This window comes from Chelonoidis abingdonii, chromosome 3 (assembly GCF_003597395.2).
Source record: "Chelonoidis abingdonii isolate Lonesome George chromosome 3, CheloAbing_2.0, whole genome shotgun sequence".
Classification (NCBI taxonomy): domain Eukaryota; kingdom Metazoa; phylum Chordata; order Testudines; family Testudinidae; genus Chelonoidis; species Chelonoidis abingdonii.
In genome coordinates, this window is record NC_133771.1 from 97,875,924 (window position 1) to 97,895,758 (window position 19,835).

The following is a 19,835-nucleotide window of genomic DNA, read 5'->3' on the forward strand; positions in this document are numbered from 1 at the left end:
TTTTTAATAATCCAAAGCCATGGACGTGAGTGTTTTGGTTTTTTTTTTGTTAGTATCTCGAATGTATTTAGAAGAGGGATGGTTCCTGTAGGAACTAGACACTAATGAGCGTCCATATGAATCAAAATCAACAATAGCTACTAATTCCACGGCAGTTTGGCTCTTTGCACACAAAAGGACGGGAAGGCAGAGATGAGTTGGGGGAAAGGGAGGGCAGGGGGCGTTTCTCAGCTGCCGGAATATAAATATGCAAGTGCAAGAGGCTTGCTGGTGGTCCAAGGAGGGGTAGGGAAGCAGGTGCAGGGTGGAACTGGGGGAAGGGCTGGAGCGATCTAGGGGCTGCTCTGTGGGTTTTTGTCTTTATCCTGCGGACAGCAAGCAGGGGGAAGGGCTGTGCTGGGTAACAACAACGTGAGTGAGAGAGGGGCTGATCTGAGCTGGAGTCACCGGCGGCAGCCGCCTAGGGAGCCCTGATTGACGCAAACCTGCCAGCAGCCGCGCACTGAACACAAGGCAGATCCACAGCCGCCGCACAAGAAGCCACCGACTTGCTCCAGAACAACACAAAGGCGGCGACGGCGGCGCGGAGCCAGCGCTCTCTGCAAGGAGAGCAGTAGCAGCGCCCCGGCCACACACCAGCAGGGCTGCAGACAGCACGCGCCTCGGGGAATATGAGCCCGCTGGTTCCCCTGGGCACGTCCCGGGCTCCGGGCTTGGCCACTCTGCCTCTTCTCCCAGCTGCCTAGCTCCGGGCTTGCCACCAAGAGGAGCTGCTGTTGCTGATGGATGCCGGGAGGTGCCGCAGTGCCTAGGTTTTTCTTTGCCCTGCGAGCTGCCTTTCCAGCCCTTTCTTCTTGCTGCTAAGTACTGTGCGTTTTGCAAAGCGATTGAATTCAGCTGTCCGGGAGAAGGAGGAAGATGGGCTGGAGACCAGTCCTTCCAAGGCGGAGTGCAGTGTGTGGGAAGACCTGGCTGAGATAAAAAAAAAAAAAAATAGAGGGGGGTGGGGAAAATACAACAACCAGCACCAGATCCTGCTGGTACCATCTGAGACCACTGTGAATGTAGGTGGGGAGAAGGAAAAAACCCACCCCAAGCCACAGGCAGGTTTGTCTTCTGGAGACCTTGTCTGTGCTCAAGAGGATCGTTAAATATATACCAGCAAAGGAACGACATGTAGCGTTTTCCTTTCCTTTTCAATCAAAGAAATATGCCTCTTAACCGTGGCAAACATTGGTCTTAAATAAATGGTCCTTCTTTTGGAAAGCAACCTCTACCGGGAACTCTCAGTTTGAGGAACCACATTGATTTATTTATTTATTATTCTTTCTCTAGTGACTGCAGCATCAGGGGTGAGATCACTGTTTGCATGGGGGAGGGATACAAACCTCCTCCCAAATCCAAAGGTGGTTCCTTCGTCCTGCTTTTGGACTCGCTCTCGGTGATCATGTGGCTCTTAAAAAACCACTACAACGGCAGCTTTTCATTACCCTGATAAAATGCCTACTTAACCAAGGGGGCAAACTTGGATCTTCTAGGGGAAAGAACCCTCCCCCCCCGGAAACTTTGCTGGGGATCCACTTTATTCATTATTATTACTAGCTGTTGCTGGGCTTCTTTCCATAGTGACTTGCAGCAATAGGGTGTTCGTTTGTGGCGTGTTGTTGTTATACTGGCTTTTCTCTCTACAGTGACTGCAGCATCAGGCTATTGGGGTTCTGGGGGAAAGGTTATTTGGGGGGTAGAAGAGGGGTATTGTAAGGGACAGGAGCAGCAGGGTGCTGGGAATAGGGGATATATTTTACAAGGAAGAGGAGCAGCAGGTCGTGGGGAGATTTGGGGAGGGGGTACATGCTCTAAGGGTGAGGAACAACTGCATCAGGCTTTTGGGGTTGTGTGGGGGGTGCATCCTATAAGGGAGAGGAGCACAGTTAGCAGCGACAGAGGAGGGAGCAGCATTATGACTCATTTGCAGGCAGGTCTGTCCCCGGAGACGCTGGAGAAAGCCCGGCTGGAGCTGAATGAGAACCCGGATACCCTGCACCAGGACATCCAGGAGGTGCGGGACATGGTGATCACTCGCCCAGACATTGGCTTCCTCCGCACAGATGATGCCTTCATTCTGCGTTTCTTAAGAGCCAGGAAATTTCAGCACTTCGAGGCATTTCGTCTGCTGGCCCAGTACTTTGAGTACCGGCAGCAGAACCTGGACATGTTCAAGAGCTTCAAGGCCACTGACCCCGGCATCAAGCAGGCGCTGAAGGACGGCTTCCCTGGCGGGCTGGCCAACCTCGACCACTATGGAAGGAAAATCTTGGTCCTGTTCGCTGCCAACTGGGACCAGAGCAGGTAAATACTGAGTCCAGACTCTAATACATGCCCCTTCCCATCTCGCTGAGACCCACCCACTCATTAACTCACCCACCCCTATTGGACTGCGTGTCTTATGGTCCTAAATGCTCATGCTTCAGAGTTTGTCGGCCATCTGTCAGGGTCAGGAAGGGACTCTTCCTCCCAGTGTATTCTGGGTTTTTTTTTGGGGGGGTAGTGGTGGTGGTGGTATCGCGTTCCTCTGAAGCATCAGGAGTGGCCACAGCTAGAGATGAGACTTTGGACAGGGTGGACCAGGGCTGTGAAGTGGCCCATGTGCTCAGGATCTAACTGATCACCATATGTGGAATCTGGAAGGAATTTCAGATTGGTAGTGACGTTGGCGGGCTTTCACCTTCTTCTGCAGTATGTGGGTGCAGATTATTTGCCAGGATCATCTGGGTGTATCTTAAATCATTTCCCTGCCATTGCAGGGGCTTGGGCACTGGTGCACCTAAGTCCTTCCTGTGGCACAGAACTGTCTTGTCTCCTTTGGGCTGTAAAACTTTTGGTCTGATTTCAGTTGTTGAATTTAGTATGTAGATGCTGGGTGTTGTTGGTGGCCTATGATATACAGAAGGCTGAGATGATCTGGTGGTCCCTTCTGGCCTTAAACTCTATGATTGAACCTTTCCCCCACCACTAATGAAATCCAGTAGGTTACAGGATGATGGGGAAGGCAATAGGACACACCCTGCTTTACACACAGTGGGACTGGACAGCCAATTTTATTCTGCCCTTCTGGGGAAAGCTCTGTCCATTGCTCTGTATATTCAGGGTGGGGGAACAGAGACTACCTTTTCCCTTATTGATGGATTGGGCAAAGGGCACACTCCTTGATTTACATTCCTCTGCTTCTTCCCTGAAGTTGAAATAATGATGCATTTAAAAGAGGCAAAACAGATCATTTGTCCAACTGACCTGACAAATATTTATTACATCTTGTCTCAGCTCCTTTTGCTTAAGCACACAATACATCTCAAGCAATGAAAGAGAGGGCAGCTTGGTAGTGCTCATTTGCATATCAGTAATACCCACAATGCTCTTCCAACTCAGGGCTGATTCCCATTTCTGAAGAGGAACTGGAAAGTCTGGGTGCACATGAAGTTTAGGCTCTGAGTACTTTTCTTCAGCCAGAGAAGGCAAGATTAGTTACTGAGCCATCTAATTATGCATGTGTCAGATTGATGTTAAACACCTCTTCCCGTCACCTCTCCTACTCTGCATCACAGGTGACAGTCTACTTGGTGAAATTATCAGTGCAGCGGGAGGGGTCTTTATACACCTTTTTTTGCAGCAAGATTTCAAAACTGAATGAGGCTACAAGGGCCCTAAAGCTGATTGTCGTCCGTTCTGGAGTGAAGATGGCTTAGTGAGCTCATAGAAGTGCTGGGTATTATTATCAAGGCCGGGTATGTGAGCAACAGGCAACATGTTCTGTGCAGAAAACGTTGGTTGCATCACTGGGGATGCTGTACATAATTTCCTTCTGTTAATGGGGGGTTGGGGGCTCACCTATAGCCTTCAAATTACAGGCAGTTTAAGTATTGTTTAACTTTCAATACAGATCTAATTATGGATCCATTAGGTGTGAACTAGTTACGACCCACTCCTGCAAACTATACTATGTGAGTAATCTCATTAAAATCACTAAGGTTACCCAAGAGAGGAAGTACTATTGATGTGTGCAAGGATGGCAGGATTAGGCACTGCCATAAAAAAAAATAAAATAATTACATCATTATAGCACCTTACCCAGTAAAGACAAACTCAAGCCTTTTCTTAAATAAATAAGCTGGTAATGTCCTAAAAGAGAGATCAAAATGATAGGAATAACTGCAAGGATGTGACAAGTTAGACATCTTGTTAAAATTGTCCTTCTGCTGTGTTGAAATTCTCTCACAAATCCAGTCTGGCCTGTCTCAAGTATGATCAATTTTCTTCTTTATGATTGCACTATGGTAAAATAAGTCTTATGTGGAAATATGCAGAGCACTAGGTCTTAGTCAAAATACAAAAAATAGCACTTGCTAATCACTTGTTTTTAATGTTGCAAGAGTGGGGTTCATTCACCTGTATTAATAGTGAGATGTGGTCTTATTTAATTTAAATTACATGAGATCAGCTGGGAGAATATTAAAAAGACAAAACATAATTACAATTTTATGGAAGTTTAACCGAACACATTATTATTTATAATACAGTTGTAGTGTGACTGAGGTACCCCAAATACCTAGGTACCCCAGCTGAGATGGGAATTCCACTGGCCTTGCCTCAAAGAGAGAGTTATTTGTCCACAGGGACAAGACGGACAAAGGGAGGAGAACAAAGGTATAGAAAGGGGAATTGACTTGCTGAAGGTCACACAAGTCAAGCAAGTCAGTGGCAGATCTGGGAATAAAACTTAGATCTCCTGACTCCGAGGTGAGTATCCCATCCAAGGGACTACACTGCCTCCCCACGAATGCAGCTGACCTGATATTCAGTTAATGCCTGATACTGAGGAGTGCTGTGCACCCGTCACTCATATTGATTAAGCCTTTACTGCTTTAACAGTACACAAACCAATGTGCATTTTACTTGTAACAAAACTCTTCAAAAGCTTCTGTTCAGTCAGTGAATTCCCTGCATACTTTCTTGAGTAAGTTAACAGTGCGCTGCAAGCCAATAAATATAATTAATCATACGTATACAATTTATTATAGCCAACATATTAACAATTCCAACTAAAAAGTGACAATTGCTTTTTTTAAATGAATAACAGCTACAGAACAGATGATTTATATAGCATCAACAGTCTATCATTTATATAGTTCTAATTACCATCAGACCATCAAAGGACTTAGAAATGGGAAAAGGACGAAACAAAAAATTCCTATGAAAAAACAAGCCCATGTGCCAACCAAGACATTACATTCACTAAATTAAAGCAGGGCCTGAAAACTGTACCAGATGCCCTACAGTCTGAAAGATTAAACCAGAAGCTTATAAAAGATGGAGGAGGTTCTCATACAAGGGCTAAGGGAAATGTCTCAGTGAGCAGTCCAATACCTCTCTCAGCAGATGAGTAGGAAAAAGTGATGGGGGTCCTACCAGAGGCTGTGTCTGGATCGTACATGGGGGCTCAATCTTTCATATTAACTTCTGATTTGGAGATATATGACTACATTTGGATAGTAGGTGTATAATTTATCTTTCTTATGCCTCCAACTGGTTGCTGGAAGGGAGATTCTCTTCCGATCTTCCCCCCCGCCATACATAGCCTTTTGACTGTTGGGGACAAGGATCTCTATTATCTTACCCCTTCCAATCAATTTTCTGGCTATTGAAATGGGTGAGGGCTTATTTATTTTATTTTTTGGATCCTCCTCCTCTACTACCCTTTCAGGGTTTGGGGGGATATCTTCCCAGATAACTATCACTAATGTTTGCTTCAACTACCACCCAGAGCTTTTCCAAGAAGGGCAGAATAAAATTGGCATGGTTCCTGTCAGTTTCACAGCTGTCTGCAGGTTTCTGAATATCAGCAGTGAAATTGACCAGACTTGATAATTTTATTCTGCTGTTGCCTGGGGAATCTATAAGCAGAGTCAAAGGCACTGGAGCTGTCTGTTGCAGACATAGGAACAAGACACTGCTCTGTTTCACATTCAAAAGGTTGATTTCACAACTATAGGGGTTAGAAACTTTTTTAAAATGACAGCTTAAATTTTGCAAACACTAATGGCTCATCCCACTTTGCAACTATCTAGTCACCACAGATGAGTTGGAGAATGGATTTTTCAAGCCATTAATTGAACAAAATGTAAAAATAATGATATATTTGTATACAAATAAATAGTAACACTACTTGGATATTAAGGTTACTCTGTGTGAAATAATATTCTTTCAAATATGAATTATAATTAATGAAAACACTATAATAGAAATTTGTTGCTTCAGTTATTAATGGCAAATCCAAAAGATCAAAACTGTAAGATCTTTGGGCAAATGCTATACTTCCCTATGTTTTGTACAATATCTAACACAATAGGCTTTTTTATCCTGATTGAGGCTTCTGGGTGCTAACACAATAGACATAAACCAAAAGATTTTTATCTGTAGCTGATTTTTATGAGCTCTCCTCTTTTGTCAGTACCCATACCTGTACCTGGATTGTCAAGAGTCAAGGAGATCTGAGGCATCTCTTGTAGTTGAGTTGTCTTGCCAAAACCTTCTAAAAATGCTAATCAAGAATGGTAGACCAGATTCTGGATGCTAGAGACTGCCAGAATGAAGTGATTTTTTTTTTTGAGCAGTGACTGTACAACAGCTTCTTTAATAGAAGCCTTCACCAGCCAAGACACTTCTAGTGTCTTAGGAAGCTACACTGAGCTAAACTCAAGCGGAGACCCAGGTACCACTTTTCATCCACAGAAGCAGACTGAACCCTCACAAAATTTCCTCATAATGGTAGGGACTCATGTCAGCCGTAGAACTAATATGACTATCTACTGTTCAAAACAAATGGAAATTAGCCAATGCAAGATTTAACAGATGCTTGGTAAAGGCAAAGGAACTCTACTTTGCTTCCAACATAACTGTGGCATGAGATGTTAAAAACATCTGTCATAGGTGATGTGATTTGGCAGGAAACTTCTGCCACCAGTGATCTAGCGGTCTTCTATCTAGCTTCAGTTGTTGTATGAGAATGAAGCCAGGGCATAGGATGCTTGCTCCTCTTCCTCCTCTCCATCCCATGTTCTCACCCCCGGCTTCTTGCAAAAAAATGCCATATGCACCTAATTCTAAGCAAGGATTCACAGCTGAGAATCCCAAGCTAAGAGAGCCTTCCTTCCAGCCTAAATTTAGGTGCTGACTTCTGTGAGGGGGTGGGGCTTAGGACACACTTCTTTCCTCAGCATCTCCCATTGGCTAGTTTAGGCAAGGAGCTGCCTAGCTTGCTGGCTTTTTTGAATCACATTCTTAGGCACCTGTCTCTCCCCATTCATTATATAGTAAGCCTAGGTGCCTAACTCTGGCCTTGTGTATCCCAATGATTTCCTAGGTGCCTAGAAATTGGACATTGTGATGCTTTTTGTGAATCTGGCCCACAGTATTATTCAGTACATGATCACCTGTTTCCAGCTTTGTTACTGATATGTTTTTCTAGACTAAAAGTATTGTATAAACAGTTGTATAAATCATGGTTGTATAAATAGGAGGCATTAAATACAGTTAATAGTGAATTCTAGAATATATAAAAAATTAGTTACACATGACTAGCTACAATATGTCGTGTGAGGGACTGTATGAAAAAGTGTGACTGAAGACAGCCACTAATAAAACAGGATTTATTTCTCCAGCAGTGGGGTGCAGCTCAGCTCTAGGTTACTGTAAAGCCATACATTATAGCAAATCAGACACAATGCACTTTGCTCATCTGAAACCACTGTAGCAATCGTTTGAAAACTGAGGTTAGAGGAAAATAAAGCACCCAGTGTCCCCTCAGTAAACTAACACCCTAAAAGCTCAAAGTCCTGGAGGTCAAAATGACTTAAACTGCTGGAGTCCTTGGGTCTTGCTGTGAAGAATGGGCACATGCTACTTAGCGCACACACTGAGCTGGCCAATGGCTGTAACTTATGCAGACAGATGGAATAAAATGATGGCTTCTTCCTTTCACACTGTACAATGGCAGTAGTTAAAAACCAGCAACTACAACAAATCTCATCTTATTCTGGTTATATGTTGTGCTAGTGCTTGCAGTTAATGCTACTTTTCATGTTTGCTTTGTGACATTTCTCTAGTTAAACTGAAAGTTATCCGAACACTACACATGGATCTCAGCAGTACAACCCAGGGGGCAGGATGGGCACCTAGTGAGGCTTTTATAAATCCAAGGAAATCAAATAAATTATATATAAAAAAATTGTAAAATTGGGTGTCTGCAGAACACTAAAATATAAGCCAAGACTCAAAATTCCCATTAGTTAGCTTTCCTTTTGCATCTCTTTATGTAACACTTTTGATGTCAAATTTTTATATAAATAGAGCTTAATCAATTTAGACTAGTGCACCTATTTTTGAACAATGCTTGACCAGTGGGGCACCAAAGTCAGGGTTTTTTTCATAGGATCTGGGCAGGAGGAAACATTGATTGGGGAAATGACAAGAAAAGGAGAGAGTTGGCAAGCAGGAGGGAGGGAAGGGAGAAAGAAGAGAGAATCAAAAAAGAACAGGAGGGGTCAGGAAAAAGACACAATAAGAGAAAAACATAAAACAGGAACGGGGTGGGGCTATAAGGAATGAACGTGTGTGTGTGTATTTATCAATCTGCAATGAAAAGAGGAGACTGAGGAAAGATTGGAATAAGGAGAGACGCTAAAAAGAGGGTAAATGAAATTAGAGAGAAAGAAGGTCAAACGAAATGTAATCCCATGAGAAACACATGTTTTAGGTTAGCAATACTTAAACAGGTCATTTTGGAGGCCTCTGTCTCAGGAACTGCTTGATTGAGTGGCCTCAGAGGTGCACCACAAACTCTGCCCCGGCCCCTGAACTGGCCTAACAGTTTTCAAGCTGTTCAGATTTAGAGAGGATTCAAAATTCTTTTTTTAACAGGAACTATGTTGCAATCATAACTATGCAGCTACTAATGGTTACTCCATAATACATCTACTAGTGCTGCCCAGGTTAATTATTCAACAAATATTGCCATTATGGATTGAAGAATTTATGGAATAAGAAGTATTTGACCAGCTATTGAGGAGGTTGAAAACTGAAAACAATTAAAAAAAAAAGTTATTCATTCAGTGATTTGACTAACAACAACAAAATAGTTATCCAGCTCTACCTTCTGTTACATTTCCTAGTAAATCCCTGGAAAATGTTCCACAACACTAGGAAATATGTAAAGACAGAATGTTGCTGCATGGGACTTGGATTAGTTTGTTGGCCTGCTGGGTATGTAACTGCATGATTATAGATTAGCCTGGTAGCCAGTTTTTGTTGGTGTTTTTTAAATTGCATGTCTCAGTGGCAAGTAATTTTCTACCAACCATACTCTCACAGACTTCAAGTTCAGATGAGAATGGAGGCACGTATTATTGTTGATTGTATAGCAGGACAAGAGTGTCACAGGCCTGTGAAGGGACTTCAGTTTATATAGGTCTCACATATTGGGTAGAGTGAACTAGAGATGAGTCTTTATGCAAGTAACTCTGTGCTATGTAACAACTGTAATATAGCTCCTTTATTCGTATTTCATTTTCTGCTTTGATTTTAATACACAACTTGCAATTTGCAACACCTAAGATTTCCTCTTATCATGTTGGGTTTAGATTTCTGGGTAGCCTCAACATTTTCTCAAAGGTACTATAGAATGTGAGTAAGGGTTTCAGAATCTAGCCCTGTAGAATCACAACTCCTTCAACACTGTGGGTGAAATCCTGGCTCCATTAAAGTCAATGGGAATTTTGTCATTGACTTCAGCAGGGTCAGGATTTCACTCTCTACGTTATGATAGCTTAAGGGTCTGATCCAGCAAACAATATATATATGGCATTCTGGATCTCCGACAGGCTCGCTTTGTAACGGATTAATGTATTCAGAAGAAATGTTCCTGTCCCCTCGAATGAAAACAAAAGAGCTCTGCAAACCCAGCTCTGCCCACTGGGGACTTGGGCAGCATCTTGGTGTTTAATGTAAATGAGCTCCCCACATTCAGGTGGGATTCTGTAAACCAAAGGGATGCCTACCATTTTAAGGATGGCATAATCCCAGTACATGGCCCCAGTGGAGGAGAGAGATGCCTTAGCCATCTTTAAATACCTTATGTACTACAGCTAGTCAGATAATGTTTTTGGTGAACATTTTTATGGACTATTTTCTCTCTTTCATCAAAATTTTGACTTTTCTCATCATCTCTAATACAAGTTAATGTGCCTATGGAAGAGTATGCTTGTGTCTCTTCCATTTCCCACCACGGGAAAAGAGTGAGGGGCACTCTGGTCAAAGTGATGGTGCTCACACGCTTCCAAATAAGACAGCTGCAGCTGCTTTTACAGTGGAAAAAAAGTGGGTGTGTTTTTTAGTGCTCGTGTTACCAACAGTGCAATATAGACTGTACTGGCTGTTTTCAAGACCACTGTGTGTCCTGCACTCTTTTCCAGTGGTGGGGTTAGGAGAGGACTACATAGGAGGATGCATGATGTCTCAGATTAACATATACGTATATATTTCTATCTGTCTGTCTATCTGACACACAGGATTTGATGACATCGTGGTAAAAACTTGGTGCTTGGTCTACTCTGTGGTTTATACTGGAGCTGAAGAATGCTCACAGAGTTTCCTGTACACACACCTTATGTGGGAGAGACCTCTTTGAGCTGATGAGTCTTTTTTCCCTCCAGTTGAGCTTTGGGATAGAGCTGACAGCTCAAGTTCCTTTTTTTATTTTTAAATGTTTCCTCTTTGACTGGATGTCATATATGACAGTTAGGCTGGTTGGAGTCTATCACACTGCTTCTGGAAAGTGGACAGTTATGAGTGGCTGTGGAATGCTGAAAGCAGTCGTGCAAAGGGATCTTCTGTAGTCAGCTCCTATGGTCACGCACAGCCCCGCTGACTCCCATAGGACACATAAGAGTGTAACAGTTTGTGTACAGCTGATCGAAATGGTTTTGACCATTTTGCATCAAAAATGGAGTTTCAAAGACTGACTTTTTTCCATGGAAAATTTCACTTTATGGAAATTTTAAATAAAAATAAAGAAAATTTTTGACAAAAATTGAAAGATTTCATCCTTTTGCTATCTTTCATTTGGAAATTATAAGGCAATTCCACCTTTCCCCTTTTTAAAGTTTCCATTGTAAGTAAAGAAGGAGAAAGTAACAAAGTGAGAGAGAGAGAGAAATTGGCTTTTCCCCCAACTTTCTCTTACTGCCATGCCTGCTTTTTACCAGCAGGGGAAAAAGGAGGAAAGTTTTAACATATAATAGAGAGTGAGATTTATCTCGACAAATCAGTGTGAAAGATTTCAAAATGAATTTTTTTAAAATAAAAAAAATCATGAAAATAATTGAATGAAATGAAAAATGTTTAATTTCTTCCAATTTTTTTCATGAAACATGCTTACCATTTTCCCCAGTTTGTTTTTTGGTTTGCAAGCAGATCTCTCTGCAGACTTGGGGCCTTTACCAGTAGTGTTCAGCTGTCAGAATAATTACAAGGGAAGAACCTTCTTGGAATAAGGAAAAACCTCTTAGCAGCCTACTCTGGAAAGTCCACAGCTTTCATAGGTTATACTAGGCTATGGCCAAATTTAGCTATTGAGACCGGCACGGAATTATAATTTCTATTGCATGTTTATTTATATAGTATCAGAGGGGTAGCCATGTTAGTCTGGATCTGTAAAAGCAGCAAAGAATCCTGTGGCACCTTATAGACTAACAGAGATTTTGGAGCATGAGCTTTCGTGAGTGAATTCCCACTTCGTCAGATGTATGTAGTGGAAATTTCCAGGGGCAGATATATATATGCAAGCAAGCTAGAGATAATATATATACCTGTCCCTGGAAATTTCCACTACATGCATCTGACGAAGTGGGTATTCACCCATGAAAGCTCATGCACCAAAATCTCTGTTAGTCTATAAGGTGCCACAGGATTCTTTTGCTGCTTTATTTATATAGGAATCTTTATATTTATGTGTGTTTAAAATACACCATTATGTACTATTTCTATTTTTAGATGCAGCATGCACACATTATGCAATCTCTCTGTACTAAAATTTAATGTGGAATGTAGCAGATGAAAATGATCATCAGATTCTAAATTGAGTATTGAAACTGCCTTGCTAGGGGGTAAAAAGTACTCAGAAGGCAATTAATTAAATCTTAGTAGACTGACATTGCCTTTAACCAGAGATGTTCCAAAGCAGTGGTATGGTTTTTTTTTGTTTTCATGAAGAAGAGACTCTTTTGTTTTGCTTTGAAAATTCTACAGTGTACTTTATGTATCTGAGAGTAAACAATAATGAGAGAGAGAGGAGTTGAAATTCCCTTTTGTTAGCAGTTGAAGACTGGGGAGTTGTAATCTCTACCTTTGGAAAGTTATGCGAGGGAACATTGGGTGCATATTTGTAGTGTTGGACTGTAATAGTCGTCCATGCAGCTATAATCTTAAAACAATAGAAGTTGCACAGATCTTACAGTATATACATTTGATAAATGGGAAAATAATTAGGCCGCTCAGAAGGTTACTTTCTATGGGGAAAATTTACATTTGCTTTGGCAGTTTATATTTTTGCTGCATATATTTGATAGATAATTTTATCCAAGGATACCTATATAGCAAATATAAAATCAAAATCCATCCTGTGGTTTACATATTTGATAAATAACATGAAAGAAAATGGTTAGAAGTTTTCTAAATCATCTTTTTGCATGCCCTCATCATTCCCTTCTGGTTAGCCTAACCCAGTTCACCCTCTATTATTGACAGGTACACACTGGTGGATATTTTGCGTGCCATACTTCTTTCTTTAGAAGCCATGATTGAAGATCCTGAACTTCAAGTGAATGGATTTGTTTTGATTATAGACTGGAGCAACTTCACCTTCAAGCAGGCCTCCAAACTCACACCAAGCATGCTGAGATTAGCCATAGAGGGCCTTCAGGTAAGGTTCCCTTTTTCACTCCTTACTCTATTTCCTTGGCTCCAGGTTGAAAACCTGCATATTCAAAACAAACAGAAAAGGCACATTTGTTTAAAATAGGGACATTTTCACCTTTTGAGATAATTGGGTTGCCTCATCATTTGGGACAGGGCTAATGAACTATGAGCCTGGCCTGGCTCCCACAACAGGAGTTTTGTCATTGACTTCAATGGCAGTAGAATCACACCCTAGTGTTTGATCCTGCAAGGTGCAGGGTGCTTTGGTTTCACATCTGACTTCACTGGGACTGTGCCCTGGCTTAAAGTGAAGCAGGTGCTTAAGTATTTTCTGAATCAAGATACAAAGTGCTCGGCACATTGGAGGATTGAGACCCTATATATTTACTGTAATTTACAGCTGCTATAGTTGCTGATAATTTTAGAGCATTCTACTTGGCCCAGAGACATTGTGAGGGACACTACACAACCGCCAGTTGTTTTCTGTGGTCTCTAATGATAGTTAAAATGAAAAACTGTAATCTGTGAAATAATTGCTCACTTGAATGCAAAGTAATCCTTATGGAAAAATACCTATGACTCACCCTTCTGGCAGTGTGCTTTGCTTTATAAGGCCATATATTCCTTTTCTTGGGTTTTTTTTTCTGATTTTAATTATTTGAACATTTTCATTACTTGGATAAAACCAAAGAACCACCTTATCTTTGCATTTTACTCACTTGGATAATGCTAGCTTTGCAGGAATTGTGTAGTGCTGGGTCAAGTTTTGATCTAATTCTTGAAATGCCTTAACCAGTGCTCAGTCTACTACCACATAGGTGAAAGGTTAGAACGAACAGACTGTGATCCTGATTCTCCCCTCACTTACTCTGGTGGAGCTCCATGGACTTGACTGGGATTACTCTGGATTTGCATCAGTATAAGTGAGAGGACAAGCAAGCCCCATATGTGGAACAGTGAGCTAAAATAAACAGTCTGTGTGTAAGCTGGGCTATGAGGACAAAGAGCGGAGATGCAGGTTGGGTTGTTATGCTTTGAACAGAAATGGCATAAAGTGACGCTGTGGCACAAGGTATTTGAGAGACTAAGAGCATTGTGTGTGTTTTATTTGTGTGGGGTTTTTCCTCTTGTTTTTAGGAAGTTTGGATTTAGTGTGTGATTTTTATTCTGCAGTATCAATCAGCATTTGACTAAGGGCAGGTCTACACTTAAAACGCTGCAGTGGTGCAGCTGCAGTGCTTCAGTGAAGACGCTACTTCTCCTGTCAGCGTCGTTAATTCACCTCCATGAGAGGCAGTCGCTGTGTTGACAGAAGTACTCCGGTCAGTAGCGCTGTCTATAGAGACAGTATAACAACATCGCTCAGGGGGGTTGATTTTTCACACCCCTGAGCAATGCAGTTATTAAGTTGATTGTGTAGACCTGGCCACACTCTCAGCACTTAATTTTTGTGTGTATAATATAGAAATATGTCAAGCACTCAAAAGTTAGGAAGTGCCAGAATGAAGATTGCCCATGCCACTTTAATTCAGTTCCCTTGTGCATATGCATTATGATACAATTTTTCATTACATGATCATATACTGGTTTTGCACAGGCCCACTGCCTTATTCCTTAAACAGGTGGATGGTGCTCTCTGAAAGAGTGGCTATTCAATATTCTGTTTTCTCCCGATTCACTGGAACGCCCCATGACTTCATAGAATCGTAGACTTTAAGGTCAGAAGGGACCATTATGATCATCTAGTCTGACCTCCTGTACAACACAGGCCACAGAATCTCACCCACCCGCTCCCGTATCGAACCCCTATTCTATGGCTGAGCTATTGAAGTCCTCAAATCGTGGTTTAAAGACTTCAAGGTGCAGGGAATCCTCCAGCAAGTGACCCATGCCCCACGCTGCAGAGGAAGGCACCCCCCCCGCCCAAAGTTCCTCTGCCAATCTGCCCTGGAGGAAAATTCTTTGACTTATTTACTGCACACTATTCAAACTTAGGGGCTTTTCCATGGCACTTATCACTACAGCATGTGTGCTGCACAAATAATACTGAATTTATCTGCACAAATCTGCAGAAAAGGGGAGGAGATGAGAGGCAGGCATCATCCCCATTTTGCAGATGGGAAACAGAGGCAAAGAGAGATTAAAGTCAAAAGTTCTCATTAATTTTGGGTGCCCAATATAACATGCCTTCGGCCTGATTTTTCAGACTTAACATTTTAACATTTAACTGAATTCTGAGATGTTGTAACTTCTGAATGCTTGACTTGGCAAGATTAATAATGTTTTTTAACATTTTGGGGGGGTGAAATTTCCTAGGTTTTAAAAAATCAAACTGAAAACCCCCGAGAAGGTTCATCACATAACGTTATAAGGACATCCTTATCGGTCATCAACAAGGTTGGAACCTTTAGATCCACCACATAGCTTCTTCTTTAAACACCTCTTCACTTTCTATCCTTATACTGCCACAAAGTCTGACTGGATTGTAACAGGATGGCTTGTCCTTGGATTGGAGAGCCTGAGGCTAAGCTAGCCCTGGTTAGCCCCATCTAAGATGAATCAGGTGATTCAAATGTAAAAGGCAGCAGGAAGCAGCAAGGGGGTTGCGTGGTTGGGAGAAGTAGCTGAGATGGCTGGAGGCCTGACAGTAATCTCAGGAAATGACTTTGTGTTTGTTTTGGGACTTTTGAGTTCTGTTTTTGTGTGTTGCCAGCCTGGTGAAGGGTAAATTCAGTGTATTTTGGGCTGAGAAGGTGACTGGAAGGTGACTGAGTGAGTTCTTAAAGGGGCCCTGCTGAAGGGGAAATAGAGGTGGTGGTGGTGGCCAAGGTTCTACATGGATCTAATACTGTGGATTCAAAGAAATAGAATTTGGCTTGTAATATAGCACATTGCTGACTCCTGGCACATGTATATTATGGTGTTAATTAATTGCCTTCTGTGCACGGTTCTCTTGCTTATCAGCGCAGTTATGTTGTGGTCATACCAGTTATAGACACAGTTGTACACTTTAATAATTTTCCATGGGTCAGTGAGACCATAAAATTACTGTGTAGGCAGTGAGCTTAGAACATGTGGCAATTCAATATCTTTAGTCAGTCAGGAGAAGCCATGCCTTCTCAGTAACAAACTTTCAGTCTTGGTTTAACTTGCTCACAGTAAGTGGCGTGCTTGACATTTTTATTGATCTATATTTCTATTTGTATGATTTTTCTTTCCTGTTACGGAAAAAAAAAACCCCATACTTTGCACAATTGTGACCAGATGACCCAGTGAAATCTAGGAAGTCTGTGTTACAAAAGTAGGCCAGCTTTAGTGTACCAGGGCTCTAACAGCAAATGAAGCAGCTATGCTGACTTTTGGTGGTGATACCCAGGTAGTAAGTTGCATTTGTCACCAACTTTTCACCGCCTGACCTACCCTCTGTGCAGCAACTCATTCCTCTAGCCTATTACTAATGCCCTTTTACTATTGCTCCAGATTTCTGGGCAGCTTTCAGAGTGCCACCATTCTTTTTAGAGGCAAGATGGGTGAGGTAATATTTCTTGTTAGACCAACTTCTGTGGGTGAGAGAGATGATTTCAAGCAACACAGCTCTTTTTCAGGTCTGGGAAAGGTACTCAAGTGTCACAGCTAAATACAAGCTCAAACAATTTAGCATAAGTAGTTAGCACATATTGTAAGGGACTATTTAAGATGAAGTGGCCTGTTAATAACCCTGTTTATAAAATAAAAAGGGGGGTTAGTGTGTTGCAGATTGTTATAATAAGCCATAAATCCAGTATTTTTTATAAAGACCATAATTTTTAGTATGTAGCAAAGTTATGAATTTAAGACCCCAGGCTCGTCTTTTGACAGTGTTGTGTGGGTTTCCTTTGAGGACCAGGTCTGAGTGACCAGAGACTAGACTACACCATCCTAGCCACTGTGGATATAGAATGGGGTGGGCAAACTTTTTGGCCCAAGGGCCACATTAGGGTTGCGCAACTGTATGGAGGGCCTGATAGGGAAGGTTGTGCCTCCCCAAACAGCCTGGTCCCCGCCCCCTATCTTCCCCCTCCCACTACCCACCCCCTGACTGGCCCCCTCAAAATTCCCACCCCCTATCAACTCGCCCCGCTCCTCGTCCCCTGACTGCCCCCTCTCTGGCTGCCCGTAACTGTCCCCTGGGATCCCACCCCCTTATCCAGCTCTCCCTGCTCCCTGTCCTGACTGCCTTCCCGCCCCCTATTCACATCCTCATCCCCTGACAGGCCCCCTGAGACTCCCACTCCCATCCCTCCCTGTTCCCCATCCCCTGACCGCCCCTCAGGACCCTCCGCTCCCTTACTCAACCCCCCCACTCCCTGCCCCCTTACCAGCAGCGGAAGCTCGCAGCTGTGACACCCAGCCAAAGCCAGCTGTGCTCCCCACGCTGCCCAGCGGAAGTGGTAGGCCAGAGTGCTGCCCGTGCGGCAGTGTGGCTGCAGGGGAGGGGGAACAGTAGGAGAGGGGCTGGGGACTAGGCTCCCTGGCTGGGAGTTCAGGGGCTGAGCAGGATGGTCCTGTGGGCCAGATGTGGCTCGCTGGCCGTAATTTGCCCATGTCTGATGTAGAAGCTCTCTACGCAAACATTCCACACAAAGATGTACTGCAAGCTGTCAGGAATAGCATCCCCGATACTATCACAGCAAACCTGGTGGCTGAACTTTGTGACTTTGTCCTCATCCACAGCTATTTCAGATTTGGGGACAATTTATACCTTCAAATCGGCAGGACTGCTATGGGTACCCACATGGCCCCACAGTATGCCAACATTTTTATGGCTGACTTAGAACAACGCTTCCTCAGCTTTTGTCCCCTAACACCCACATAATTATTGGTGCATTCAGTGCACTGGATGAGGGACAATACATGTTGTGATAGGCATGTGTAGGACCCACAAATCTTGAAAGGTGTGTTAATCATTGTAACAGTGGAGATATGTCTGCAGGTTTTGCTTCTGTTATTCTGGCAGGGTGTAGTGCTGCTTTGAGTTAGTGTGTCCCAGTCTGTGGGGAGCTTGCTTCTGATGATGATGATGATCGTAATCATCAAAGTAAGTTCAGCAGCAAGCATGTGATGAAATACACATATTTAAAAGTTTGATAATGTGTTATATAGACAATACAAGATTTATTATTATCTTAACTATTCATTTCCTTGCTTTTAAGTGTTTGGGTTTTGTAAATGATGTCACTCAGTGGCCTTAATGTTTTTGTCAAATGAAGGTTTTGGCTTCTTAATTTCCCAGAATTTTTTAAAACGTTTCACTTTTTTCTCTTAAATGTCCCCAACAAAACCCAAGGAAATAGAATGGAATGTGTCTGATTTGATAAAGGGGTGAGCTGTGTTGGCTCTGATAGAGTTCCTCAGGAACAACCCTTATCTTAGTCAAAGCACATTGGTAAGTGATCGGCATGTTCACTGTGTAGCTACCCCTCACCCCCTTGAGCCCCCACCAAAAAGTGGGTATGCACAGTGCCACCCTACATTCATTGTAAGTGTCAATAAAATAGCTTAGTAAATTAAGAATCGGAGCCAAGGCTAGAACCCACATTAGTTAGCTGTACAGTCAGTGTGTAATCCACAGGGCCTCCCAGCCAAGCTGTTGAACCTTTCTGATCCTTAATTACAGCATCTAAAACTGTAGTCATTAATAACACTTTTCCATCTGTACCTCTCAAAGTATTTGGCAAAGGTGGGTGAACATTGTCACAGCTGGCCTAACGAAGTGCAAGCACTTGAACCAATTTGTAGGAGAGGCAATAAGCTGAGTCTGCAATACCAGCTTGGAGCTGAGTTTCCTAAGTAACTTGTCACAGCTCATCTACTGCCGGTTCCTTCATTGCATCACCCAGAAAACCTTCCCCTTAGGCTCTGGTGGCATTTGGAAGATGGGGTGAGGGAATTGAAGAGGAAGCAGCATTTTATCTGGAGTTTTCTTCTTACTTACGAAAAGTAGTTTTGGCTCGTTGAAAGCCAGTGAAACTGTTCTGTTGCCGTGGCTCTTCATTAGCTGTACATCCAGAGAACAGTGTCCATTTTTCAAACAATACCAATATTGGAAACATTTCATACTTCTTGCACTTGAAAACTATCTCTGCATTAGCCAATGTTAAGCTCTAACCATGTTTCACTTCTTTGGTTGAACAAATTAAAGCAGAGATTGCCTAGGCTGAATAATGGTAGCAAACAAATGGCCCTGATTAGGCCATCAAGTTCCCCTTTCATTGAGGTGGACGGGATGCTGCTGGTATTGGAAGAAGTCTTCGGTTCAGGCTCAGCGCTGGGAAACAAGACCAGTGGGTGTATTCCTGGCTGTGCCACTGAATTCCCAGGTAACCTCTGCCAGTTGAACAAAGCACTTTAGCATGAGCTTCTGTCCTCCACTTTTGGCAAAGCATTTAAACATATTAAGTGCTGTGTGAATTAGGGTCTTGCAGGCTCACAGAAATCAAAGCAATGTTTTAGATCATCCAGTTAACCTTCCTGCCAATACAGAATTATTTCCTGCATTATAGTTTCTAGTGTCTTGATTTTAGAAGGCCCAAGTAGAGCTGAGGGGAAAAATGGGAAAGTGTCTCCAGAATAGCCAATAGACTAGTGTTTTGGGTACTCATCTGGGATGTGGGAGAACCAGAGTCAAGCTCCTGCTCTTTCTGATTCAGGGACTTTAACCCGGGCCTTTCTTGTCTAAGGTGAGTGGCCTAACCAATGAGCTATTGGCAATTCTGGGAGCTTGCTTTCTCCCTGGCCAGAAATTCCACCTTGGACCTGAGAAACCTACC

At 42.7% G+C, this 19,835-nt stretch overlaps 1 protein-coding gene across 1 annotated transcript in view; it reads left to right on the forward strand.

The window, feature by feature from the left end:
* Positions 1 to 339: 339 nt before the first annotated feature.
* CLVS2 (clavesin 2) overlaps positions 340 to 19,835 on the forward strand; it is a 57,031-nt gene continuing 37,535 nt past the window's right edge. The window contains exons 1-2 of the mRNA XM_075063912.1: positions 340 to 2,349; positions 12,856 to 13,030. Of these exons, the coding sequence (XP_074920013.1) occupies positions 1,961 to 2,349; positions 12,856 to 13,030 (564 nt within the window). The 5' untranslated portion in view covers positions 340 to 1,960. The remainder of the gene's footprint in view (positions 2,350 to 12,855; positions 13,031 to 19,835) is intronic.